The sequence below is a fragment of the Sebastes umbrosus genome, chromosome 20, assembly GCF_015220745.1.
Source record: "Sebastes umbrosus isolate fSebUmb1 chromosome 20, fSebUmb1.pri, whole genome shotgun sequence".
Classification (NCBI taxonomy): domain Eukaryota; kingdom Metazoa; phylum Chordata; class Actinopteri; order Perciformes; family Sebastidae; genus Sebastes; species Sebastes umbrosus.
The window spans coordinates 19,928,215-19,955,631 of record NC_051288.1 but is presented as its reverse complement, the minus strand read 5'-3'; the positions used below and the strand labels follow the sequence as shown (position 1 = coordinate 19,955,631).

The 27,417-nt window shown below is 41.2% G+C and overlaps 1 protein-coding gene across 4 annotated transcripts in view; it reads left to right on the top strand.

Moving 5' to 3' along the window:
* The first annotated feature begins 389 nt into the window (after positions 1 to 389).
* Positions 390 to 27,417, top strand: part of usp54b (ubiquitin specific peptidase 54b) — a 64,751-nt gene continuing 37,723 nt past the window's right edge. Inside the window, exons 1-3 of one of the 4 annotated variants that reach the window (XR_005204529.1) lie at positions 390 to 723; positions 13,396 to 13,993; positions 24,453 to 24,545. Coding sequence is in view for 3 of the 4 variants with exons in the window: in XM_037753969.1 (XP_037609897.1) it covers positions 13,838 to 13,993; positions 24,453 to 24,545 (249 nt within the window). In the remaining variant the exon portion in view is untranslated. Of the gene's footprint in view, positions 835 to 13,395; positions 13,994 to 16,683; positions 16,857 to 24,452; positions 24,546 to 27,417 lie in introns of those variants that run through there. The other 3 variants (XM_037753969.1, XM_037753971.1, XM_037753972.1) reach the window with 3 other exon arrangements.

Genomic DNA, 27,417 nt, shown 5'->3' with positions numbered 1-27,417 from the left:
GACTTTTTTTCTACTTTTTTCGACATACTATACTATGACTTTTTTTCTACTTTTTTTTTACATACTATACTATGACTTTTTTTTAAAATACTATACTATGACTTTTTTTCTACTTTTATCGACATACTATACTATGACCTTTTTTCTACTTTTTTTTTTTTTTTACATACTATGACTTTTTTTCCACTTTTTTCGACATACTATACTAAGATTTTATTCTCGACCTTTTTTCGACATACTATAATATGACTTTTTTTTACATTATACTATGACTTTTTTTCTACTTTTTTTTTACATACTATGCTATAACTTTTTTTCTACTTTTTTTTTACATACTATGCTATAACTTTTTTTCTACTTTTTTTTTTTTTTTTTCGCCTCGTGCCCAGAAGACGGCGGCATCGGGCTGCTGAGCACTAAAAGATAAAACCGCTACGTCACACACTCACACTCACACACACACACACACACTCCCTCACTCACTCACTCCAGGAGGAGGATGATGATGGCACAGTATCGCGAGAGCGGCGACCGCAGCGCTGGATGTCGCTGGCTGGTGGGGGCTGGATGATGATGATGCCCACGGCTCCCCTCTCTCTCTCTCTCTCTCTCTCTCGCTCTCTCTCTCTCTCTTTCTCTCTCTCTTTCTCTCTACCCCCCCGTAAATATCACACGGTAGGACACGCGAGCGGACGGAGAGACTGGCGGCGACAGAGACCCGAGGTGAGTAAAAAAACCTGCACTTTATACACTGCCTGCATGCATGAGGTCTCCATCACTGCTGGAGAGGCCGGAGGAGGCGCGCATGTGACCGGACACCATCACCATCAGTAGGTGTGTGTGTGTCAGAGTCAGCATGTCGTTCCAGATGTGATTGTGTGTACTTATGATCCTCAGTTTATTTTGTGCTACATATAAACTGAAGACAACAATGTTGCAATGTGTTCTTTTTATGCTGATTTAAATATGGTCATTGTATCAAATGTGTTCTTATATATAACAGAAGAGGGCTGATGATGGGGGTCTGGGTGGGAGATGGTGAGCAAAGCTGTCTGTAATCTGTGTATTTGCAGTGTATGTTTGTTATGTAATGCTGTTTTTTGTCTGTATGTGTTTTTGTATTTGTGTCTCCTCGAAAATGAGATGATTACATCTCAAGGGGGTATCCTACACCTTTCAATAAATTCATGTGATCCTCAACAGATGTGCTCATCCTCCTCCATCATCACCACTCTCATCATCAGCAGCAGCAGCAGCGCGGTCTCCTCGTGCAATGGGTTGTTTTATTCTATCAGCTGGTCTCGGGCCGGTAATACGCAGCAACTCCTCGTGTTGCACACTGGTTGCCTCTGTTAAACGGACATCCCCTTCTTTTCCTCTCAAGTTCACCCCCGGTGTCATCACGCAAAAGAGTCCCTTGACCTCTGACCTCAAGATATGTGAATGAAAATGGGTTCTATAGGTACCCACGAGTCTCCCCTTTACAGACATGCCCACTTTGTGATAATCACATGCAGTTTTATGCATGCACTCGTCTATTCTAAAAATGGAGTATTTGAATATTTCTGCACACTGGGGACCCTAAACAGTTTTGGAATTACATGAATTGGGCCTCACTGTAAAGTTGAGACTCTTGTGGATCCAATGAGCCTCATTGTATTCATGTGTGATGATGTTAGTCCCCATAGTAGCCATAGTCATCACAGTTACAGGTGTTATTATTGTTCATCCACATACCACCACTCTACTGCGCGCGTGGCTCCTGCGTCCTGCACGTGCGTCTTTTTTGGTGCTTTTGGTGTTGGGCTGTACAGACATACTGTGTGGACTTGTTGATAGATGGATGGCTGAGAGAGACCGCATGCAGGCTTTTTACCGAGGCGGATTCACGCTCCCTGCTGTCATCGCTTCCCGGGGGCCGCTATTGATTTAACGTTGCGGTTTCGATTCCGCGTGATGGATGACTTTGGCCCGCATCGCCGGCACGCCACGCCAGCCTGTATACATGGTGCCGTCACATCAGCGACGGTGACACAGCCCTCTGCTGCCTGCCTGCCTCACGCGCGCTCACACTCGTGAATACTTATACCCCCCCCCAAAAAAAAATCAAAAAAGGGAAAATAGGGTTCATCCCCATCATTAAGCAGGAGCACACTTTTGGCTACTTGTAGAATAGAATAGATTTTTTTTATTTTTTATTTAAAGGGACTGTTTGTAACTTTTTAAGCGTATAAATCTACCGGGTCGGGATCCCATGCGCGCTCGCGTGTGGCCGGAGTCTCTGCTCCTCTGCCTGCCTGCCTTCACTCACACGCTGCGCGCGTGCATGCGCGCACACTACACACTGCAGAAGAGTTAGTTTAGCTAGCTCTAGTGAATGTACAGTGGATGTTTGTGCAGAAATAAATGCTGCATCTCCTCCAGACCTACAGAGGTTTTCCGTGTCTTGTGAAGTGACGGAGCTCCGCAGAGAGAAATGTTATCATCTCCGACCGTGTGCCGGTATCTCCCTGCGGGCGCAGTCGAGAGATGATAACGTTTCTCTTCCTGCTTCCTCCCAACACTAACTTTCGCTGACTTAACGGCCAAAGGTGTCGGTGTTAAGCATTTCTGAAAGTTACAAATAGTCCCTTTAACCTTTATTTAACCAGGTAGTACTCATTGAGATTAAGAGTCTCTTTTGCAAGAGAGACCTGGCCAAGACAGCAGCATTTAAACATACATTAAAGTTTCAGACGCCACAACATAAAACAAATGCAAAATAAATACATAGCATCATATCATACAAAACACATTAAGAATCAAGTGTTTGAAGCCAACGTTAAAGTGAAAATATTCAGAAACACAGACAGCTAGCTCCCGATTGACTCTGCTTCTAGGTCTTTCATTAATGTTTTAAATTCATCAAAAGTAATCAGATTTCCCAGTTTCAACTTAGCTTGCAGTGTATTCCAGGAAAAGGGAGCGGAATAGCTAAAGGCCAACTTACCTAGTTCTGTGCGGAAAGAATAGATAGAATAGAGGATATAGGATAGAATAGAAAGCTTTATTGTCATTGTATTAAATACAACGAGATTCACAGTTTGCCACTTCTGGTCAGTGCTTTAAAACAAATACTTGACAAGTCTAAACGAGGCAGATAAAACATATAACAGGTAAAACACACACAGTTATAATAAGACAAATAAAACAGGTAGAGTAGATGTAATAAATAAATATAAACAGAAGTGTTACACTAGAAGTATAAAATATAAAAAATAGATGTAATGTAAACAGAGGTAGTTGCACTTGAGGTGTATATTGCATCAACGATATTGCACAGACAAATGTATTTTACATTCATTGCATTAAAATTGCACAGATTTATTGTTTGTTCAGTGTCCGTATGGCCCAGGGAAAGAAACTGTTCGCGAGTCTTGTGAGTCTTGTGAGGACATTGCTTAACCACTACATGCTTAGACCCAACCCTTATATAGTGGTGCCCCTAAATGCTTAACCTTTATCTCCATATGGCTGCTGAACAGGTTTATGTCCCCACAACATGAGGAATACGAACCGCACACACACACATTTGAGGACACACACACACACAGCTTCAGCAGCACACCTTCACCCTCCACACTGAGCTGAAATGTCACCTTGACATTTAAGTTTGACTCATCATCAATTTCAGTTTTTGGAGATGAAACACTCTGGAAGGCAGTGAAGTTTTGCTTTGTGTACTTTTCCCATAATATGGTGTGTGTGTGCATTAAAGCTGCAGTGGGTGGAATAGGAGCAAATATGATTAAAAAAAAAAGTTATTTTTAATAAAACTTTATTAATCAAAGGCAGAGCACAACAGATCCATCCCTTCAGTTCTTATCTTTCACAATAAAAGCCCTGGATGTATAATATTCGCAGGCGAGTATTTCACATTTTTCTTGTTGTTTATTTGTCACGCCCCCCAGGTGCGTAAAGGCCTTTTTTGTGAATAAAGCAATCTGAGTGACCAGAAAAAAAAGAATCATCCTGTAAATTCAATACAATTTAATACAATAGTCCTGTAAAATATGTTACCTTTTTAAAAAACGCTTTAAAGTAGCAGTGGGTAATAGTGCAAATATGATTAAAAATAGTTATTTTTATAAAACGGTCACTATATCCTGACAGTAGTGCATGAGACCGGCAAGGTTTCACAGACCTGAGGAAAACAACCAATCAGAGCCGAGCTGGAGCCTAACTGTCTCTGAGCAACTGTCAATCACTCGCAAACTCCGATCAAACGGTCAAACTAGGCAGGGCTGATCAAATATTAATCAATATTCTGTTACTGTAATGCCTATTTCTCGCCTCAAATGTTACAAAGTCCACGTCAAAGCTAGTAAAGCCTGGTGTATGGTCGCCGTAGTGAAGCTGAGGCGTGCAGACAATTACGTCATCGCGGCTTTTGCGTGGTGCGAATCAGGTGATTATACACTAAAGAAAACATACTTATAAATATTATATTCCATTTCTGCCAATAGATCCCCCTAAATGTTACACACCGTTCCTTTAAAGCATGTAAACATGTTCTAGTAGAAACCCAAAATACAAGTATGCAGCTGAAAATGAGCACAATATAGGTCCTCTTTAATGTGTTTATCTTCTGCCTGCAATTGTGCAATACCAGCTCACTCTGTTTTAGCTGAAAAACACCATCTCAATGCCCATATTAGTACTTTATTTAATATGACATATCCTTTATGTGCTCTGCTGTTTCCATATTTTATGAGCTGTCACTGTAGCTTTGGTACAGTAGTCTTGTCTTGCAGCCTTGAGCCTTTTATACTGTAAAGAGATGTACTGGAAGGAAAACTACACTTTACCTTCATCTACAAAATAGTTTGTCGAGTTGACCACTCAGGCTGTTCTCTCACACCGTTCAAAGCTACACCTACGAAAAGTAATGCTCTGTAATTCATATATATATATACGACCAAATCAATTAGTATGTAATCCACGTAATCGTGAACCAGGAAGTAATTATAGGAGAGTTGAGTTATGAGGAAGAGCAGATGAAGTCATGGCAGAGGATGGAGGAGGAGGAGAGGAAAAGAGAGACACACTTATGTCTCCTTGACCTTTACCACCAGAGTGCTCTTTCTCTCTCTTTTTGCCATGTGGCGGGTTATTCAATATAATGTCCACTTATTCCTCCCCTCTCCTCCTTCCTACCCTCCTCTCCTCTTTTTCTTTCCTTTTCTTTTCTTTCCTTTCCTTTCCTTTCCTCTTCTCTCCTCTCCTCTCATTCACCTCTCAGACTTCCCTTTCCTTATCTCCCTTCTCCTTTTCCTTTCCTTTCCTTTCCTTTCCTCTCCTCTCCTCTCCTCTCCTCTCCTCTCCTCTCCTCTCCTCTCCTCTCATTCCCTTTTCCGATTCACATTTTCTTCTCTACCTTCTTCTTTTCTCTTCTTTCCTTTTCTCCCTTGCTTTCATTTCTTCTCCTCCTCTCCTCTTTCTCCCTTCCTCTCCTCTCCACTCCTCTCATTCCCCTTTCCGACTTCCCTTTTCTTATCTCTCCTCTCCTCTCCTCTCCTCTCCTCTCCTTTCCTCTCCTCTCCTCTCCTCTCCTCTCCTCTCATTCCCTTTTCCGATTCACATTTTCTTCTCTACCTTCTTCTTTTCTCTTCTTTCCTTTTCTCCCTTGCTTTCATTTCTTCTCCTCCTCTCCTCTTTCTCCCTTCCTCTCCTCTCCACTCCTCTCATTCCCCTTTCCGACTTCCCTTTTCTTATCTCTCCTCTCCTCTCCCCTCCTCTCCCTTCCCTTCCCTTCCTTTCCTCTTCTTTCATTTCCTTTCCTCTCCTCTCCTCTCCTCTCCTCTCCTCTCCTCTCCTCTCATTCCCTTTTCCGATTCACATTTTCTTCTCTACCTTCTTCTTTTCTCTTCTTTCCTTTTCTCCCTTGCTTTCATTTCTTCTCCTCCTCTCCTCTTTCTCCCTTCCTCTCCTCTCCACTCCTCTCATTCCCCTTTCCGACTTCCCTTTTCTTATCTCTCCTCTCCTCTCTTCTCCTCTCCTCTCCTCTCCTCTCCTCTCCTCTCCTCTCCTCTCCTCTCCCTTCCCTTCCCTTCCTTTCCTCTTCTTTCATTTCCTTTCCTCTCATCTCCTTTCCTCTCCTCTCCTTTCCTTTCCTCTCATCTCCTCTCCTCTCCTCTCTTGACTTAAAACTGTAAAAGCCCTCATGATTCCCAGCATGCATTGTAAATAAAGATGCTTATGTAATATCCTAAACATTAACCAAATATTTACCCCTCTTCATATATTCTACTAATAGGATTGGGTGTGCACGTGTGCCACGGCGATAATAGGTTGCATCTAGGTTATAGCGTGCACGTGTGTCTGTGTGTGTGTGTGTGTTTTGAGCGTGTGCATGTGATGTGTGTTTTCACATGTATACTTTAATGTTACAGAGTGTGAGCGGGGAAATGACCTTGACGCTTGCAAAAAAAAAAGGATCTCGCTAATATGCTCACACATGCAGCGGCACGTGTGCCTACTATATGTTCACACACACTCGAAACACACACATATACAGAGTATAACTTCTCTTTCGATTTAAAGTGGGAACGAAGAGGAGGAAGAGAAGCACAGAGGGGAGGATGAACTCTGGGCTCCCCCTATTGTCAACTAAGGCTATTTGAAGTTACACATAACCCAGTTACAGGGAAACCACTGAGTGTGTGTGTCTGTGTGTGTACATGCATGTGAAGTGAAGTTTTTTGGGAAAGGAGAGAGGCAGAGATGAATGGGGGGGGAAGAAGTGGCGAGAGTGAATGAGAATGGAAAATAGAGGTCAGTGGAAGTAAGTGAAAGACAGAGAGCGGGAATGAAGTGAATGGGAGGAAAGTGCAGCCAAAGGAGAAAGAAAGAGAGAGCACATGTTTGTGAAAGAAAAGATCAAGACTTCTCTCTTTTACGGGGATGTATAAATATACTTCTCGCCTTTTATATTTTGCTTGAGTGGGAGGGAGGCAGCGTGAGAGACAGGCCATTGTCCTCGGGGACAGTATCAGCTCTTTGTTCAGGTTGCATGGCGCCGGTGTCGCCGTCACTAACCCACAGCACGCAGAGAAACAGTGGCAGTAAATTCAGATTACGAAACCGTATCATTAACAGCGTTTTATTTCAACTCTGAGGCCACTTTTGGGATTTCAAAATGTTTTTTCCCCTCAGCTGAAGGAAATAAATAGGATCATAAAATGGAGAACAAATGAGACTAATGAGCACAATGCTGATTCTTTGTTTTACTGTAGATCATTTTGGACATAGAGAGTCTGAAGATGAAAACAAAAAAATATGTGACCTTTCTGGGAGGTCATATTTTAGATGTTGGACAAACGTATGTGGACATTGGAAACTGTTTAGAAAGCAGGCACTTTCAAAAAATACTTGGCAGGTGATTGGATGAACCATCTGTCAGTCAAACTCTTGCCGAAGCCAGTCAGGAGAAGAGCGAAAACATCTTTTCCATCAAGAAAAGCCTTCAGTGCTGTTTTTTGCTCTTCTTTTAATGAAAAAGTACTCTCCAGTTCTGATATAACTGATGCTATTGCAGCTACGCTAACCTCTTCAGGAGCGGCATTGTTGTTTAGAACGAACAGTCGCCTCTCCGTGTCGCTCTCACACAGTCCTGTCCAGTTCTTTTTCGCATCCGTCAAAAGGCAAAGGAGGGTTTGACTCAGAGCCACCGTCCGTGCAAACGTCATCATCCAAAATAGCATGATAAACATTCACTTTGTCTCCCAGCACAAAGCACTTTACAATTATAAAAGAATACAGAGATTCAGATTTAAAGATAGATTGTGGCAGGTGATTGCAAAACAGCTTGAAATTAGGGATGCTTGCAAAACAAAAGATGTATGAAAGATCAGACAGTAGTGATTGTGCTCTAGGCAGCTAAACGATAACTTATTGCTAATGTCAATCATTCATTAGCCCCGTTTGGGGTTAGCGATATCTATTGCACCCACGAAATTAATTTTGTCTCGTACCGTGAATTTTTGCAACGAATAGAATAATAAAATGCATTAGATTCAGTGTGCAAAGTTTCTGTGCGTAACATTTTTTAGCGGATTTAAAAATCGCATATGAAAAATAGTGCATCTACAGAGGGAAAATCTGAGGAAGAGAAAAAGGGTGAAGGAAAAGGAACATTAGTGAGCAGTGGTAGTGAATCCATGAAAACAGCTGTCTGTCCTCAATGCTTCCAGCTGTGCCCTCGTTGGCTCTTATCGATTCACACGCAATCATCTGCTGTCACATTGACACTCACATCCATTTAGATACAAACGGAAAAACACCATTTTAACGTCCCTTTGATATTTTACTTCACATTAAACCCACCACACATCTAGGTTACTCCTGCTCATTTACTTTAATATGAGCCACATAAAACTTTTTTCCACACATCACATTCACATTTACATTCATAACAGTTCCTGCAATTTGTTGAAGCAATATCACATTTAAAGGTCCAGTGTGTAGGATCTGGCGGTATCTAGCGGTGAAGTGAGGAGAACCAACTGAAGCCTCTGCCGTGTGCCAAGCGTGTTGGAGAGCTACGGTGGCCGACGCGTAAATAGCGAATGACCCTCTGTAGAGCCAATTGGAGCAGAGCCAGTGCCTAGAGTGTATGTGTGTGTACGTGGGAAGTGAGTGGTGAAGCAAGAGAGAGAGAGCGGCGACGGGAGTAAATAACTTTATCGACTCCGGCCCAAGCAGGACATTTTAACAGTGTTTGGTTTGTCCGTTCTGGGCTACTGTAGAAACATGGCGGTGCAACATGGCGGACTCCGTGGAGAGAGGACACTCCCTATGTAGATATAAACGGCTCATTCTAAGAGAAAACACCAAAACCTATCAAGTCTGTCTCTTAATACTTCCCTACCCTGTTTTTGCCTCACTCCCATTGATTCCCACTGAAGACATAAATCATTAAAAGCGGCCACAAGTTTCATTTTTAAAAAAAGGTTAGCAAACGTTAAGTTACCAAACGCTATTCAAACATCGGAAAATGGTGCATTTGTTTTGTCGGGCACTATTTTCAGCGGTGGATTAATACCCATTTTGGTGCTCTATTCATTCCCAAGGACTGGGTCGCGACCCACAGGTCAATTTGCAGAATTTCTTGCATCGTCTTTTATGTATCATTTATATCTGCAGTACACCTTTGAGCCACATGAGAGAGAGTGTTTGTATTGTTCTGATAATTGTAGCCTACTTATAACATTGAATCTAATATGAGAGGCTTGCGTGCATTATGTTTGTTTTACTGATGAGAGGAAAAAACATTTTTAACTCCGCCTAAATGCATTTATTTGAGTTATCAAACCTATATGTCTTCGACATGGCTGGTTTACCTACTCAAGATAATATGAAGTGATGCGGAAATATCTGCAAAATTGTCACGATGGGTGAAAACACTGCTCTATAGTGGTTATTTACAGCAGCAGGCTGGTGTGGTTACGACTCAAAATAAACTACAGTGCCTGTGTTCATCATAATGAGGGAACATGGCACCCAGTTCAACAGTGCGTCTCACTGATGTGTTTTTAATAGTTTTTGGTAAACAATGGCGCTCTATGGCACCAATGTGGTCTCATCAGTACTTGTCATATTTTGCCTGTTGGGCGGAAGCTTTAATGAATATAATGACGCCGGGGGGCAGCGTCTTGGTAGTAGCTTGATGCAGAAGGTTCGCGCGTGCTTAACATGGTGAAACGGTGGCGGTTAGGTTAAGGCAACAAAATGACTTGGTTTGAGGGTTTGAAAAAAAGATCATGGTTTGGCCATATCTATGTTTGATACGTAACTAACTTTTGGTTTCACACAGGACACGAATGACGGTCCCTTGAGTAAAAGTCCTGTTTGTTTGACTCATCCACCCCCCCTCCCGCCCATCCTTAGAGGACTTTCACGCTCTTAATACTATGTCCGTGATTGCTCTGAGCGTCTAATACTGACGTGGATGAGTTTACATTGGAGTTAGTTGAAGGCCCGGTGCTTGCCGACACTAAAGGGTGCCTTGTTCGTCGGTACCAAGACGCCGAGGGCCACTGACCAAGCGTCGGTATTTGACGTCCTGGGAGTGAGACCAGGCAGATGGCACAGAATAATAAGATATATTCAATTCATTGTTGGTTTTGGTATTTTCCTGGGATTTGTTGGCAATAAGAAAAATACAGAATATCACCAGACGTATCCTTTAATAATTGTGGTAATTTTGAGCCTGTATTTTGTGACGTCATTGCACTGAATAGCATTTTATTTCAAGGTGTTTTAACACACAAATCTATCAACTAGTATTTCAACACAAGAGCGTATTTATATTTTTCTGGTCACCCTGCATTCAAATCCAAATTATTGATTTCTAAAGTAAGTAGCCGTGTAATAAGAAGGATAATGTACAGCTAGCGGGTGAAATAAACCTCCTTCAGGGAGATGCAGCACTCCTGTCTGGGTTTATTTCACAACAATGTTCAGCTCGCTGTACATTATCCCTTATGTAATGGTCTATATAATGTACATTTGTGACATCACAAAATTACAGAAATCCTGACAGCTTCTTTCAAAAGCACAATTTCTGAATACGGGATGTGTGTATTTCTCCTTTTCAATATTTTATTTATATAGCACTTAAACCTGCTTTATAATAAAAAGACATGAAAATTTCACTTTTTTTATTAAGGGACCTTTAAAAAAACCCCAAAAAAAACAGAGCATGCTGTAAACAGTCTTTATAGTGGCTATTTCTGAAATTTAAAGTATTTCTAATGAAAGCTGTCGACAGTGAGGTCTGTGAATTATTCAGGGTAACCAGGACATTGTTTCTGGAAATGTAATTTTTCAATGCTGTGAGCACCATAAATAAAATTCACCTTAATTGCATTGGGGGTGGCGTCAGAAATCTTGGAAATGGATACCTCAACACTACAGCTAATTAAAAAATAAGTCTTTTTTTTGTAATTTGGGTGTGCCAACCCTTTAAATCAAACCTAAACGTGGTGCTAATTCAACACCTGACACTAAATCCACATCCTGACCCATGAAGAAGTCAGGACCTCACTTTGCTGCCATTTGCTGCCATTGCTCAAAGTTACACTGGTTTCAATAACACACACACATGCTGTGTCTGTGTCTGGATGTACAGTCGGTGTCTTCACCTCAACATCTCACGTGGAGAACGTCTTCCATGTGTTGTCGCCGTCTGGGCTGCGACCGCAGGTCCTGGTTTTCCTTATGGCTGCCAGCGCAGGGTCACGGAGTTTGATTGACTTGTGCCTTGACTCACTTTGGCTTCCAGGAACTCTCCACCATCAATACACATCATCATCACTCGCCAGCCCTGTGTGTCTCACTGTGTGTGTGTGTGTGCTTCCTCAACCAGTGCAGCACAGTGTGTCTCTCAGTTAAATCACATGGTTCGGCTTTTCCCCCGCGTGCCTGCTGCTTGGCCTATTTCCATGGTAACTAGCCGAAGATGTGGGGACACACACACACGCGTACACATGCACAGGCCACATAAACAGCGCTTGTGCGAGGGCTTGCCAGAGCCATCTCGGTTGTGTGTGGCTGTAGGGTGCAGTCGGAGAGAGGATGTGTGATCACACACTCCACACAGGCTCAGCGGGAGACACACACACACACTCGCACACACACACACACACACACTGTATGCTGAGACAGAAGCTCAGGATGCTGTGCTGTAGAGAAAAAATGGCACACAGGGGCATGCTAGCCAAATCCCTTTATAAATCCTCTGGCAATTTGTATTTGTTTGTTTATGGATGAATGTATCGAATGTGAATTTCTGTGTGTTTTTTATGTAGATGGAGAGATGAAGTGTGGGAATTTGTCCGCATGCAGGACTGTGTGACAAGTGGATGAACTGCCATTGCGATGTTGTGTAATGTTTCCTTCCATATTCGCTCGGATGCATTTCACTTCCTTGTCACGACGTCGCCCCCCTACCTCCATCCCACCCCCTCACATCGCCCCACCTCGCCACCCCAATCCCGTATGGACATCGCCATAGCGACAGCCCACGCTGCTCGCCGCAGCATCCCTGCGCCCTCTGGCCTTTAGCCAAGGGGGGTGCTGTGGCGGCAACGCAACCCGGCAACCAGGCGAGGGAGCTTTGCCAAAAGTGGGGAAGCTATAGGGGAAGAGAGGGAGGGAGGCTGAGGGGGGGCACTGCGGATCTGTTAGCTACTGCCCTGTGGTGTTATGCAACTTCATGTACACACACACTTACTGTAGGGTGACACAAACGCACACGGACGGACTGCCTCTTTTTTTCCCTCCCTCACACACACATACGGAAGCTGTGCATAACGATGCTTGAACCAGTATAAGCTCCAGATAATGTCCCTAAGTACCGATTATGAAATGACATAACAGATTTCTCCAAGCGGTCCCTGTGTCATATCACTGATGCAGTGCTACACTGTTCAGTGTGATGATTTACATGGTGCGAAAGCAAGGATATGTTTAGATTAATACATTTTTGGCCACTAGGGGGCAGAAGAGCATCAAAACAAGCTGACAAACACACAGGCTTCGTTCGAAATGACATATTATGCACTACATACTCAATACGTGTACTATCGGTCAACATACTTTTTCTGTGAATAAACAGTAGTGTGCATCTTTTCGGACGCACTGAGCAGTAATTTATGTCGTCACTTTCTGAGAGCCTCCTTGCCGGTTGGAGACGTGTAACCATGGTAACCTGTGCCAACCTCATGTGACCAAAACGATGGTTTGTGAGAACAGTTAAATTGAAGCGTTATTGACGTCACAGAGCTGTCCGTCAACGTCTGTTATGAACGTTGTCTTCACTACCGCATTACATTGTGGGATATTTATTCCACCGTAGTGTCTTGCATTGCATACTGTAATATTTCACCGGAAATAGTATGCAATTTGCACGCAAATTGACACAACGTGACAACGCGCTCTGAAACCAGTTATTTCCAACGGCTTGCGCCACGCCATGACAGCTTTTCGCTGGCTCCAGCAAATATCTTGGGTGCACGCTGTGATGTGCGTCGAGCGCAGCTCAAACTGCATTTTGTCGCGAGCATCTCTTCCACCAGAAAACAACATTTGGTGTAACTCTATTGTCGTCGGGGTGGAAACAGTAGGGCTTATAAACACTGTACAGCGCCAGAAACAGGTTGAGATAAGGAAAAGGAAAAAAAGTGTGAACATTTGTTATAAATCGGGAAAAATACGGGAGAATTGTGACCCTGGGAGGAAACCGGGAGAGGGCAATGAAAAACTCTTCCGGGAAAATCGTGAGGGTTGTCAAGTTTATGTGTTCTTGCTAGCTGTTTTGAGGAGTTCTAACATGTTGGGCTTTGTGTCTTACAGGAAAAGTGAAAGAGGAGAAGACGGCATTGAAGGGGTCCCCACATGGGAGCAGCAGTGCTGCCTAATCAACATCTATCTGCCAGAATCTGGACTCTTAGGACACGCTCTCATGTCCTCAAACACAAACTGCTAAATCCAAGGAGCTAAAAAAAGAAGAAGCCAACTGCTGGCTCCAACAAGTGGACAGATTTTAAAGTAAAAACACGGCTGGAGAGGGGGAGGGTTGTATGGGTGCCAAATCCCCATCCAAGACACACCGCATCTCCTCGAACTACGGCCGTCCCCTCCCTCCTCTTCCTCCCGCCGTCTACTCCTCCTCCTCCGCCGCTTTTCTCTCATTCTCCATCGTTCTCCCTCATGGGAGTGACATAGAAGCCGTCGCTTGGTCTGCTGCCCCGCCCCTTCCCCGCCTCGCCGTGGAAACGGGGGCGTCCAGGTAGTGATGTCGTGGAAAAGGAACTACTTTGCGTCGGGTGGCGGAGCAGTAGGCGGGGTGCAGGGGCTGGTGACCCCGAGAACCATGACCTCTATCGCACCCAGCAAGGGCCTAAGCAACGAGCCGGGACAGAACAGCTGCTTCCTCAACAGCGCTCTGCAGGTCAGTTGGATAAACACACACAATAAACAAGTATGAGCGAAGGAACATGTTTTTCATGGAGATTTTTAGGGTCATGTAGCGGGTCTGTAGTAGTGTCTAGACTGGCTTCACCTGACCTCAATCCACCAGCTTGAGTCAACTAGTTCGGTATGTTTAACCAAACCTATATTCTTAAAAGTAAAAGTAAAGTATCACAGTGTGGTCCGATGGCTCGAAACATTTTTGGCATGTTTATTAGCAATTTAGTTCGCAATTGTAATTGCTAATAAAAATGTTAAAACTACAGTATTTGGAGCCATTTACTGTAGACTGTTTAGTGAGTGCAAACTTTTTCCAAATATGCTGAAGACCAGACTCCGACCAAAAAGCCCTCAAAAGAAGCAAGAAAATGAAATAAACTAAATAAAAGCAATAGGAATAAGAAAAACTAAAATGAAACAATATTGCTTAGTTAAAAAACTAATCAAAATAAAATAAAATGAACATAAATTCATTTCAGTTTTAGTTTTTTAGCTATAATATATCACTACGGAAAAAAAGAGACGGCATTAATTTCCGTCAACTCTCGTGACATTGAACAACAGAAATTGAACGGACTTGACCTTCCATTGCTTCACAGTTAATCCCTATTGTTTTTTCACATGCAGTCCAGTCTTGTAGGAATAAATAACAAGAACATGATTTAAATTTTGTAGTAGAGCAAATGCTATTTAACCACCAAGCTATTCAGCTCAGGTCTAATCTTAACCAACTGGGATCAGGATGAAATTGCAGGTAGTGAAAGTTTGTGGTAGTGAAAGAGTGCTTAAGTTGATTCCCAAATCAAAAGATTTAAACATTATGGCCGTCCCTATACAGTTCTCCACCATGTATTTTGTATGTATATGTAGCTACATACTTCTGAGACATTATGTCTGACAAAAACAAACTAAGACAACAATTCCTAGTCTGATTATCTGATGAGGGTGTGATTACTCTTATTTTAAAGCTGAAATTTAATGTTATAGTCACTGATTCATTTCAAATCCAATGTGCTGGATTACAGAGCCAACACAATGAAAATATTTGTGACTGTACTAACACTTTAAAAATGCACCCTTCCATGCTAAAAATACATGAAAATACAGGCTTCTACAGATAAAAATGAACAAAGTCAGGGTGGGAAAAAAATCAATTTACCTAGGTATTACGATTTTTTTTTTTTTTTACGATTTTGAATTAGATTTTTAAAGGCCAGAATTGATATATTGTCTTTATTTGAGTCTATGTGAAGGTAGAAGGAAGTTATGCTTTTATTGTTGTAGTCTGAGTAACGCGATGTCATATCTGTTCTGTATGCGTCAACCAAAACAAACCACAGCCGGCCGCAGCGAGCGAAAACGGCGAAGGATCCGCGTGGATGCGACCTGCACCCTCACATTTTAAAGCCAAAGTGGTAAACACTACACATACAGTAAAGTATGGAAACACTTTGGGTTTCATACATTGACAGGAAAAGCAGAGCTAGACATCACGGCTTAAGCTGCATGCTAACTCCGTCACGGACAGGAAACGTTATCGTATTGCGGTAACGTGCGGTCAAGCCGGCCGTCACTCTCATCTCTGTGGTCAAATCGGCCGACGCCACAACTGTAGAGCACCCAGATACTGACATTTATGTTAAATACATTCAAACGGCCCCGATGGAGCTGACCATGGATGTATAAAGAGAACGGAGCGGACGGGAGAGCTAGCGACAGACTTGGCAAAGTTAGCGGAAGATTACTACGTCTACGACTACGTCCAGTTTTCAAATAAGGTGTTAACAAAGAGAACTGTATCTAAAAAAAATTTCTTTATTCTTTGATTTTTGGGTTTGCTGGAAAAAACATTAATAAATTATCCCTGACAATGACTGATATATTTGACTTCAGGACATCTCTGACTACATACATGCTGAAAATCAAACATTTTTACCGTATTAATGTAGATACTTTTCAAAGTAAAAGTCCCTAGAAGTGTATGATTTAACTGTTCCCCATGGTCTAGTGTTAAAATAGTTAACAAAAATCGCAATAGATATTGAATCATCACCCAAGTATCGTGATAGTATCGAATCAGGAGATAGGTGTATTGTCCCAGCCCTAGATGTCAGCGCTCTGCCAGACTTATTGTGCTTTATAGTTACACCAATAGTGTTTCCTGTGAAATATCATAAATGACAGAAGCTGTGTCCTTGAAACTCTTCACACTTGTATACTGAGAAGATTTAAAAAGTTTTATCTTTGCAATGTAGTGATTTGTCTGCGCATTATTAACACACACACTCATGCACCCACTGTTCACATGCCCCCCCCTCAGACTGCAGTAAATTGACATTTAAGCAGGACAGGGATGAGATTAGGGCCATATTAACGGGTTGTTTGCGTGTTTCGGTGGGTTTTGGCAGAGCTGCCAGTCTGGCTTCAGCGTGGACATCCAGTCTGTGTGGAGATGCTTACACTGCGCTGCTGCTGCTGCTGCTGCTGCTGCTGCTGCTGCTGCTGCTGCTACTGCTGCATCTCCTCTCTCTCTTTACACACACTCTCTTCCCTCCTCCCAAGACTTCCAGCTGGCACAAACTTACCTTCTGTTCACACACACACATAAATGCCTCTTGACTGCCGGCTGGAAAGAGAGAGAGAGGTCGGAGTGAGCTGAGGAGGGAGGGGGATGATGGGGCAGAAGCTTGGGGAGAGTTGAAGAGAGCAGAGGGATAGACGAGGAGAAGAAAAGTTGCTGAAGGAGGAGAAGAGAAGAAAGAGGGATGAGGAGTATACAGTATGAGGAGAAGACTACAGGGGATACTGTCGGGAGAAAGAGTGGAATTAAAGAGGCTGATAAGGTAGGGGCGAAAAAACAAAAAGAGTGTTTGTGGTGAGAGGAGGAGCGATAGATGAAAAGACAAAGTGAAGGACATAAGGTTTATTTGTGAAATGAAGAAAACGCCTCAACAACGCTTCAACGGGGAGAGAAGTGGGCCATTTCAAGGACACACAAGTACACACATGCTCACACACACAGAGGAGAGAGGGTGTTTAACACAGGATAAACTGGATGTTAAAGTACTGCGATGCGTCTTAGCTGTTTCATCGTGTATTTCTAAGTGTGTATGTGTGTATGTGTGTATTCATGTATGCGTTAGGGCTGGGATGATACACCTCTTTCTATACCTCTACTATCACGATACCTGAGAGACGATTCGATATGTATTGCGATTCTACAAGTATTGTGATCCGATATTACGATTTATTGCGATTTTTGTTATTGTTTTTTAACACTAGACCGTGGAAAAAAGTTGAATCATACACTTCTAGGGACTTTTAATTTGAAAAATATCTAAATTAGTACATTAAAATGTTTGATTTTCTGCATGTATGTAGTCAGAGATGTCCTGAAGTCAAATATATCAGTCATTGATCGGAATTATTTATTACATTTTTTCTAGCAACCCAAAAATCAAAGACAAAAGACATTTCCCTCACAAATTAGTGGTATTTTCTTTTTCATTTATAAGGGACATGTAATGTTTTATACTTTTTGTGAATATAATCCAATCAATCTTATTTCCATATATGTATTTTGTTTATACAGTTCCCTTTGTTAACACCTTATTTTGAAAACCGGACGTACAGTAGTATTCTTCCGTTAACTTCGCCAAGTCCGTCGCTAGCTCTCCCGTCAGCTCCGTTCTCTTTATACATCCATGGTCAGCTCCATCGGGGCCGTTTGAATGCATTTAACATAAATGTCAGTATATGGGTGCTCTACAGTTGTAGCGTCGGCCGATTTGACCACAAAGATGAGCGTGGCAGCTGGCTTGACCGCAAGTTACCGCAATGCGATAACGTTTCCTGTCCATGACAGAGTTAGCAGTAAAATATGAGGATGCAGGTCGTATCCACGCGGATCCTCCGTTGCTTTCAACTTTCACTTTCTCTCAGCTCACTGCTGTTTGTTTTGCTTTTGACAGATACAGAACAAATATGACGTCACGTTACTCTGACTACAACAATAAAAGCGGTATCTTACTTCTACTTCCACATAGACTCAAATGAAGCAACATAGCTGGACCTATTTCTTTCCTACCCCTAATAGATAAGGGGTCAAAGTTCAGGTTTAGAACAGACTCACTCTATTGGCAGTACAGCTGCAACTAGAAATTATTGATTACTTGTTATTTTGTCATTATTACACGGCATTGTTGAATACCTGATTCTGATTGGTCAATCACGGCGTTCTACTGTCTGTTATTTCTTGATAACAGACCGTTGCTATGTATAACAGACCGTTGCTATGGACACAGCTCTGATGTCGGACTCTGAAGGACCGTTTTTGTGTCAAATTATTGATTTCTTAAGTAAGTAGCTGTGTAATAAGCATCTTGATGCCGCATCGCCCTGTCGGGAGTTATTTCACAACAATGACCGACTCGCTGTTCATTATCCTTTACTTATTGACCAATCAAATATTTTGTGTTTTTACTTGAAAAATTACTGATTAATCTATTCAAAATGGCTGTCAATGAATCTGCAACTATTTTGCACTTATTGATAGTAAGAGAAACACTCTTTGCTGCCTCCTGGCCTTTAAGGGCCCCTTGAGCAAGGCAGTTAACCCCCCGCTGCTGCAGTGGAGCTGCTGGGTGGCAGCAGCAGCAGCAGCAGCAGCAGCAACGGTGCTTGTTTTGTGTGAATGTGTGAAATTTAATGAGAGCCAAGGAAGGTGCTGTGAGGTGAAGTGTTTGCACACGCTCAGCAACTTTCCACTGTGTAAACACAGGTAAAAAAATAAAATAGCTAAAGGTGTTATAGGCTTTAATGAAGCAGAAACACATGGGTTCACTCATCCAGCGGTGTGTGTATGTGTGTGTGTGTGTGTGTGTGTGTGTGTTTGATGCAGCAGCAGTAAGAAAACAATATTTAATAATGAAAAATCAGCGTTCATTTATACTCACATTTTGTCTTCACATTTTAAAAGCTAATCGTAAGTTTAACAGTCATACGTTTACTTTTTACAATCTCCCGCAGAGAGGAAAACCTTTGAGAAATAAGTAGACGTTGCAATTATTTGACAAAGCAAAAGAGACCCAAAGATACAGTCAGTATGGTACATGCAGTGTCACAGAAACTACAATGAAACAGAGAATCATTTCTGATGTTTTTGGGACAGCAGACTAACCAATAAGGCCAAATCATTTTCATTAAACAGTATTTGTATGTTTCCAGCTGTAGGGCTCCACTGCAGCACCACCTGTCTCCTAGAAATTATATTTATATACAACTAATATGTTTTGAAGGAAACTTAATTCTGAACAGATCACATTTTCAACATAATGAGGAAATGTTGTTAATATTTAATCGCGATTAATGACATAATTGTCCATAGTTAATTGTGATTAATCACATTTTTTATCTGTTCAAAATGTACCTTAAAGGGAGATTTGTCAAGTATTTAGTACTCTTATCAACATGGGAGTGGACAAATATGATGCTTTATGCAAATGTTTGTATATATAGATTATTGGAAATCTATTAACAACACAAAACTATGACAAATATTGTCTAGAAACCCTCAGAGGTACTGCATTTAGCATAAAAAATATGCTCAAATCACAACATGGCAAACTGCAGCCCAACAGACAACAACAGCTGTCAGTGTGTCAGTGTGCTGACTTGACTATGACTTGCCCCAAACTGCATGTGATTATCATAAAGTGGGCATGTCTGTAAAGGGGAGACTCATGGGTGCCCATAGAACGCATTTTCATTCACATATCTTGAGGTCAGAGGTCAAGGGACCCCTTTCTCGCCAAATTTAGCGTAAGTTTGGAGCGTTATTTTGCCTTTCTAGTTTCATATGATGCCAGTATCTTGCTGAATTCCATTCAGCTGCTTCAGTTTCTGGGTCCGGGTGTTCTAACATGCTGTCTCACTGTCACTCTGTCAAGACTTACTGGGACACTCGAGTGCTATTAATAAACCGTGTGTTTCCTACTATGACAAGTCAAAATGTCTGCTGTGACAAAACCCACTGGCTGATAACAGAAGTCAAAAGTGCAGCAGAATTAGGAAACTGATTGTTGCCATGGCAGCAGTATCATGTGTCACACGAAATGCACCGGAAAAGGAGGTAATAGGAGACTGGAACAGGAGGAGCAGTAGGAGGTCGTGGAGGGCAGGAATCAACCAGCACATCCAGTAACAGCAGTGTGAGGCAGTGAGAGCTTGTCAGATCAGATAGATACCTTTATTGTGTTAATTGAATACAACTGGTGGCTGGTTGTTTGAATGTGATTTGTGATATAAAAGCCATTTGATGCTAATCAGCTGATGTAATCTGCTCACTGTGACAACAATGTTTACAATCATTAATGACAGAAACGGTGTGTCAAATTCTTTTTTAGTTTGCTATTCTTGAATAGCAATATAATGCTAGAGTGAAGATACTTTCATACTAGCTTGTCACAAAAGAGGCTGAATAACCCTCCGAACTTGAGCTAACTACAATGGCTATTTTCAAAGGGGTCCCTTGACCTCTGACCTCAAGGTATGTGAATGAAAATGGGTTCTATGGGTACCCACGAGTCTCCCATTTACAGACATGCCCACTTTATGATAATCACATGCAGTTTGGGGCAAGTCATAGTCAAGTCAGCACACTGACACACTGACAGCTGTTGTTGCCTGTTGGGCTGCAGTTTGCCATGTTATGATTTCAGAAAATTTATGATGCTAAATTTGGGTTTCTGGACAATAATCGTCATTGTTTGGTGTTGTTAATTGATTTCCAATAATAAATACATACATATGTTTGCATAAAGCAGCATATTTGTCCACTCCCATGTTGATAAGAGTATTAAATACTTGACAAATCTCCCTTTAAGGTACATTTTGAACAGAGAAAAATTGTGTGATTAATTTACAATTAATTGCGATTAACTATGGACAATCATGCAATTATTATTATTGTTATTGTTATTATTGTTATTATTATTATTATTATTATTATATTAAAATTATAATTATAATAATAATAAAAATAATAATAATAATAATCATCATCATTATTATTATTATTTTAATCGATTGACAACGCTAGTAATTACCGAATGTAAAGACATTGAATGACCAACAAAATGCAGACTATAAATCGTATAAAAAATGGGATTTGATTTCATGAAAATCTTAAGGATTGTAACTTTAAATATCTTGGCAGCACTGCTTTAAACATGAAAACACAGATATGAGCTCATAATCCCAATAATTCCAGCATCATTGGTTAGATTTGTCTGTAACTTAAATTACAATGACAACGAGCAGCTAGACGACGACTTCCTAAAAACACGAGCTGATGAGGTACATTTCTATTCCGTGTATGTTTCCAACACATTGCATTTTTGATAAAGCTGCAACCATTAACCAATTAACTGATTAGTTGTCAACTATTAAATTAATCGCCAACGATTTTGATAATTGATTAATCGGTTTGAGTAACTTTTTTTTTTTTTTTAAGTCAAAAGTTTTTGATTCCAGCTTCTTAAATGTGAATATTTTCTGGTTTCTTTACTCCTCTATGAGAGTAAACTGAATATCGTTGAGCTGTGGACATTTGAGGACGTCATCTTGGGCTTTGGGAAACGCTGATTGGTGTTTTTTTTTAATTATCGTTTTATTGACCAAACAGCTAATCAATGAATCGAGAAAATAATCTTTAGTTGCAGCCCTAATTGATAGTTAAACTGTATTTTCTTTTCTCTGAGATGCTCCTGCAGATAAAACTAGAGAAGTTAAAAGTGGAGGGAAGAAGGTGGGAAAAAACAAATGATACAAATGAAAGAAGAGCCGAGAAAGAGATAGAGGGATGTGTTTAGAGGGAGGAGGAAAAGAGATGGATAGATAGTGATACTGATGAAGAGAGATGGGCATGGAGAGAGTGTGCCCTCCTTGTGGCTGCTGCAGTGCTGTGCAGGGAGCCGATTCATCACGACCAAATAAACTACAGAGAGAGAGGAGGGGAAACGGAGCGGGGGGGAAAAGGTAGAGCGCATACACTAGCGTCAGCATGCAGTCTGTCATCCTCCGCCCCCTCTTTCCTCCACCTATCACTCTCTCCTTAACACACACACACACACACAGTGCAGACTGGTATTGCTAAGGTTGCCATACTGTACATATTGGTTTTGTGTGTGTGTGTGAGTCTTGCGTGCATGTAGGCCTACAACTGTATACTGTAAGTGTGTGTGCTGCAGATCTCAGTCGAAGCCTAAGGGACAGTGTTGTGTCAATATTATCTTTCAGGATGCTGGATGAAGGTACTAAGAGCTCTATCCTCTAAGTATGCACTAGAGAGAGAGAAGGATGAGGAGGCCCGATTCATGCAGACCACTTCTTTATAGTTTTCTTCCTTGTTTCTTTTTTTGCTTTGTGCTGGTCGTTTTCTTTCCATCTGTCCCACTGAATCACTCCCTCCGACTCTTTTGTTGCTGGAAATATACAAAGTAGAAAACACACTTCGGTGGGAGCTGCTGGGAAAAACAATTAGCTGGAAATGGCTGAAAGCCACACGGAGCTGCAGACTGGGGTGTTTATTCTCTGCAACCATCTCACGTTACAGGAAGTCATTTGATTCAATGTGAGGTTACAAATTTTGCTTAATATTTTTTTTTTTTAAAGCTACAGGGAAATTTCTTTTCCACAATGTGATGTGAGTTACTGTCCAAAGCATCCAAAGTTAGACAAAACATCAGATTAAAGTCATGAATAAACCTTAGTTAACTATATCTATAGACCAGGGGCCAGCTGCATAAAATTGACCTAGTCTTTGTCTTAAATATAACTTTAAATCATCGCTATAGACACTTAAATGTACCTGTTGCATAAAGCTTCCCTATGAGTGACTAATGTAAGACTGACTTACAGTAGATAGCCTGTCACGCAATGCATTATGGGTGAAATAAGACACTGCAATGGCGAATGCAACAGCAACACCAAGTACCCTATGGTAGAAAATAACAGAAAAGGTAAGCAGCATAAATTCAACAGACGTTAGAACTGTTAAAGATATTCAGAAACAATTAAAGACTATGATACAAAAATCCCTAAAAAGTTATGGAAAAACAGTTGAAATAGATAGCTAAAAGTAATGGATAAAGAGTTGAAATAGTTAGCTACAAGTTAACTAAAAGTAATGAATAAACAGTTGAAAAAGTTAAATAAAAGTACTAATGGATAAACAGTTGAATAGTTTAAGGTGGTGGTGGAGAGGTGGATAACTTTCCGACCTCAAATTAAGTAAGTCTTAATATTTATGCAACAGACAGGCTTAATTAGACTATAGTCTAACCTGACGATCTAAGACCAGTCTAAGGCCAAGACTAGTCCTTAATCAAGTTTATGCAACTGGCACCAGGATTGCAGCATTTCATCTTTTATATGCAGATGAAATCAATCAAGACCAATGAAGAACCGAAATTGAAAATAGTACAGAGCAGCTTCACCAGTTCCAGAAGAAAGCGTTGCTATTTTGACAGCAACATCTGACATTTGACATCCAGATAATGTATCTAGATCAGTGGTTCACAAACTTTCTTTTTTAAACCGCGGCAAAAATAACTTTTCCTTTCAAGTCTTTCCATCGCTGGCTCTGTCTGGTGACTGCTGTGCACCCAGAAAGCATGTTGTGTTACTATGGCAACCGGCCACCACGAGCTGTCATGTCACCGGTCTCAGCTACGGCATAACTGCATATTTAACAGGGTTTTTTAAAAGTGATGATTACAATGCTTATTGCTTATTTTCTATTTCAAAAACATGACAGAGAGTTGTAGCTAATATAAGTAAATATTGCCTTGATTTTATGTTGTGAAACATTATTACAACGTTAAGATAAAAAGATAGAATTGGACTAATCTTGTGGCCCTCTTGGCCTGTCCTTAAGGCGCCCCACTGTGCTGTGGTACCCATTTTGGGAACCATTGATCTAGTTCGCTTTTTTAATGTGTAAATAGAACTTGTGGTTTACCATAGGGATAAAAAAAAAAAAAGTACATTCCTTTACATACTTATAGCTCAAGCATGATCCTGGTAAAAAAAAAAAAAAAAAGCATCATGTAAAACACACAAGTTGATAAAGGAAGTTAAAATATTAACTACTACAAGTAGAGCCTGGACGGTCCTTTTCCTCTGTGAAACACACAGGATGACAACTCATCCATAGGACTCAAGAAACACATTAAAGTTTGAACAAACTGCTGTTGCTCAGAGAAAGAACAAGAGAGGGCATCCGAAGAGAGGATGAACGCCATGAGAACAGTAGAAGGCAAAAAGGCCTCAGTGGAACAAAACATTACTTTTTATGGTTAACTACAATATACAGTACATCCCATTAAAAATGATCCAGTTGCTTTTTTCTCCGTGTAAATGTGCGTTTTGTCTCTCAGGTTCTGTGGCATCTCGACATCTTCCGCAGAAGCTTTCGACAGCTGACCACACACAAGTGCATGGAGGACTCGTGTATCTTCTGCGCTTTAAAGGTAAATAAAACACTTTCTCTTTGTCCTCTAATGGCTTTATGGAGGTTTTACTGTAAAACTTAAGCAGCACCCATTACTCTGCTGGGTCGGCGGTGCTGTTTTCTTTCGTCTCTTCTGCCGAGGTGGTTATCGCAGTTTTTTTTTTTTAGGGCTGCCAAAGTTAACGTGATAATAATGCGTTAACACAATTGATCTTTCGGAGGTTGTAGCGGGCTCAGTTTTAAAGCTAGCTAGCTGAAGATATGTGCATCATATGAAACTAGAAACACCTTAGGAATCCATCGGTACCAACCATGTCATACCAGCTTGTCTCGAAAGAGGGTCAATAACGCTCCAAAGTTACGCTAAATTTTGGTGAGGAAAAACGGTCATGGCCATTTTCAAAGACATCCCTTGACCTCTGACCTCAAGATATGTGAATGAAAATGCGTTCTACGGGTACCCACAAGTCTCCCCTTTACAGACATGCCCACTTTATGATAATCACATGCAGTTTTGGGCAAGTCATAGTCAAGACAGCACACTGACACACTGACAGCTGTTATTGCCTGTTGGGCTGCAGTTTGCCATGTTATGATTTGAGCATATTTTTTATGCTAAATGCAGTACCTGTGAGGGTTTCTAGACAATATTTGTCATTGTTTTGTGTTGTTAATTGATTTCCAGAAATAAATATATACATACATTTACATAAAGCAGCATATTTGCCCACTCAAATGTTGATAAGAGTATTAAATACTTGAAAAATCTCCCCTTACGGTTCATATTGAACAGATAAAAAATATGCGATTAAGTTGTGATTAATCGGAATTAACTATGGACAATCAAGCGATAAATCATGATTAAATATTTGAATCGATTGACAGCCCTACTTAATACACAAACATTTTTGTCAGAAATGTAAACCAGAGGTCGGGTCTGAAGTACATTTACTGCAATTGGTGCACACACTTAGGTACAACTACTTTGCTTGAGTGTTTCCCTTTTGGGACTCTTTCTACATTTCCTCCACCACATTTCAGAAGAAGACAGTATTTATCCCACAGCTAGAGTAACATGTCACATGACACAAAGCCTCAGATAAACTCATATGACACTGCATATGTGTTTTGTTGTTTTCCCTTCTTTTCTTCCATCTTTTATTTTGTGTATATACCTGGTGGTAGGAGAGAGACCTATCTCCTATTAAACACAGCAGGGGAGATTCTTGCAGGGGGTTATGTAACCACTGCAACCACTACTTTTCATTACTTGTTTCTAAAAAAGGAGAAACAAAAGCAACGATCCCACACAGACAAGTATCTGCTTCATTAAATATAGAATAGATATGAAGTAGGGCTGTCAATCGATTAAAATATTTAATCATGATTAATCGCATATTAATCACACATTTTTTTTAAATGTACCTTAAAGGGACATTTGTCAAGTATTTAATACTCTTATCAACATGGGAGTGTGCAAATATGCTGCTTTATGCAAATGTATGTATACATTTATTACTGGAAATCAATTAACAACACAAAACACTGACAAACATTGTCCAGAAACACAAATTTAGGATCATAAAGTATTCTGAAATCATAACATGGCAAATTCAAGCCCAACAGGCAACAACAGCTGTCAGTGTGTCAGTGTGCTGACTTGATTATGACTTGCCACAAACTGCATGTGATCTATCATAAAGTGAGCATGTCTGTAAAGGGGAGACTTCTGGGTACCCATAGAACACATTTTCATTCAGATATCTGGAGGTCAGAGGTCAAGGGACCCCTTTTAAAATGGCCATGACATTTTTTCCTCGCCTAAATTTAGTGTAAATGGATCATTATTTACTACTTCCCGACACGCTATGGTTGGTACCAATGTGTTAATGCATCATTATTCCTTTCTTTCCCTTTGTCAAATGACTTCTTCACAATTAGTACATTTATTCTACATACTTCGTGTTTACTTTTAAACACTTGAATGCAGGACTTTTACTTGTAATAGTTTTTCTCTGCAGTGTTGCTTCCTCTTCTTCCTGCATTGTGTAAACCACATCACGTACTATGCACCAGACACTTATTCCCAGTAAAGAGCTGCCGTACAATAAGTGTTTAGAAACAGTGTGTGTAGCAATATAGCTTTTATACCGCAGGTTGAATCACTGTTGTGCTCCTGCAGCTGCTGCTGATAGAAAGTAACCAAACGGAGGATGAACATCATCATAATGAACGAGCCCTATGCAGCTCTGTTCCAGCCATTTGTTGCATCAATGATGACAAATATGTGTCTGAGTGGAGGAAAGTGTTGTGTGTAATGTGCTGTAGTGTAGTAGTGTGTGTGTGTGTGTGTGTGTGTGTGCGTGTGTAGCAGTGTCGATGTGTGTGTTCTACACGCTGTTCTGTCTCCAGTGCTTCTCTGTAATTAATTGGCTGACTGAAAGTGCTGAGCTAGCAGAGCCCACGCTGGGATGCTACACACACACACACACACACACACACACACACCTACGCATGCACACAAATCTTGCTTGCATGCTGCACACGTTAGGCTGCTACACACATGCACCTTGAGGTGCTCACAAATCTTCCTTACCACGCTGGGATACTCCACACACACACACACACACACACACACACACACACACACACACACACACACTCAGAGAGAGGCTGTGTTGTGTGTGTGAGTCAGCCGCGGGTGTACAAATCAAAGGTATTGTCACCGCGTTCACACTTTCCTGTCAGTTTTCATTAAACGTCCTGTCACCGTCTCCCCTTTGTCAGAAACAGATGTAACGTTGTTCTTCCAGTCTGTTTGTAGCTGCGGTCCCCACGGCGACGCAGATAAAAGTCTCCGAATAACTGGGCGAGACGTGCACCGAATGAAC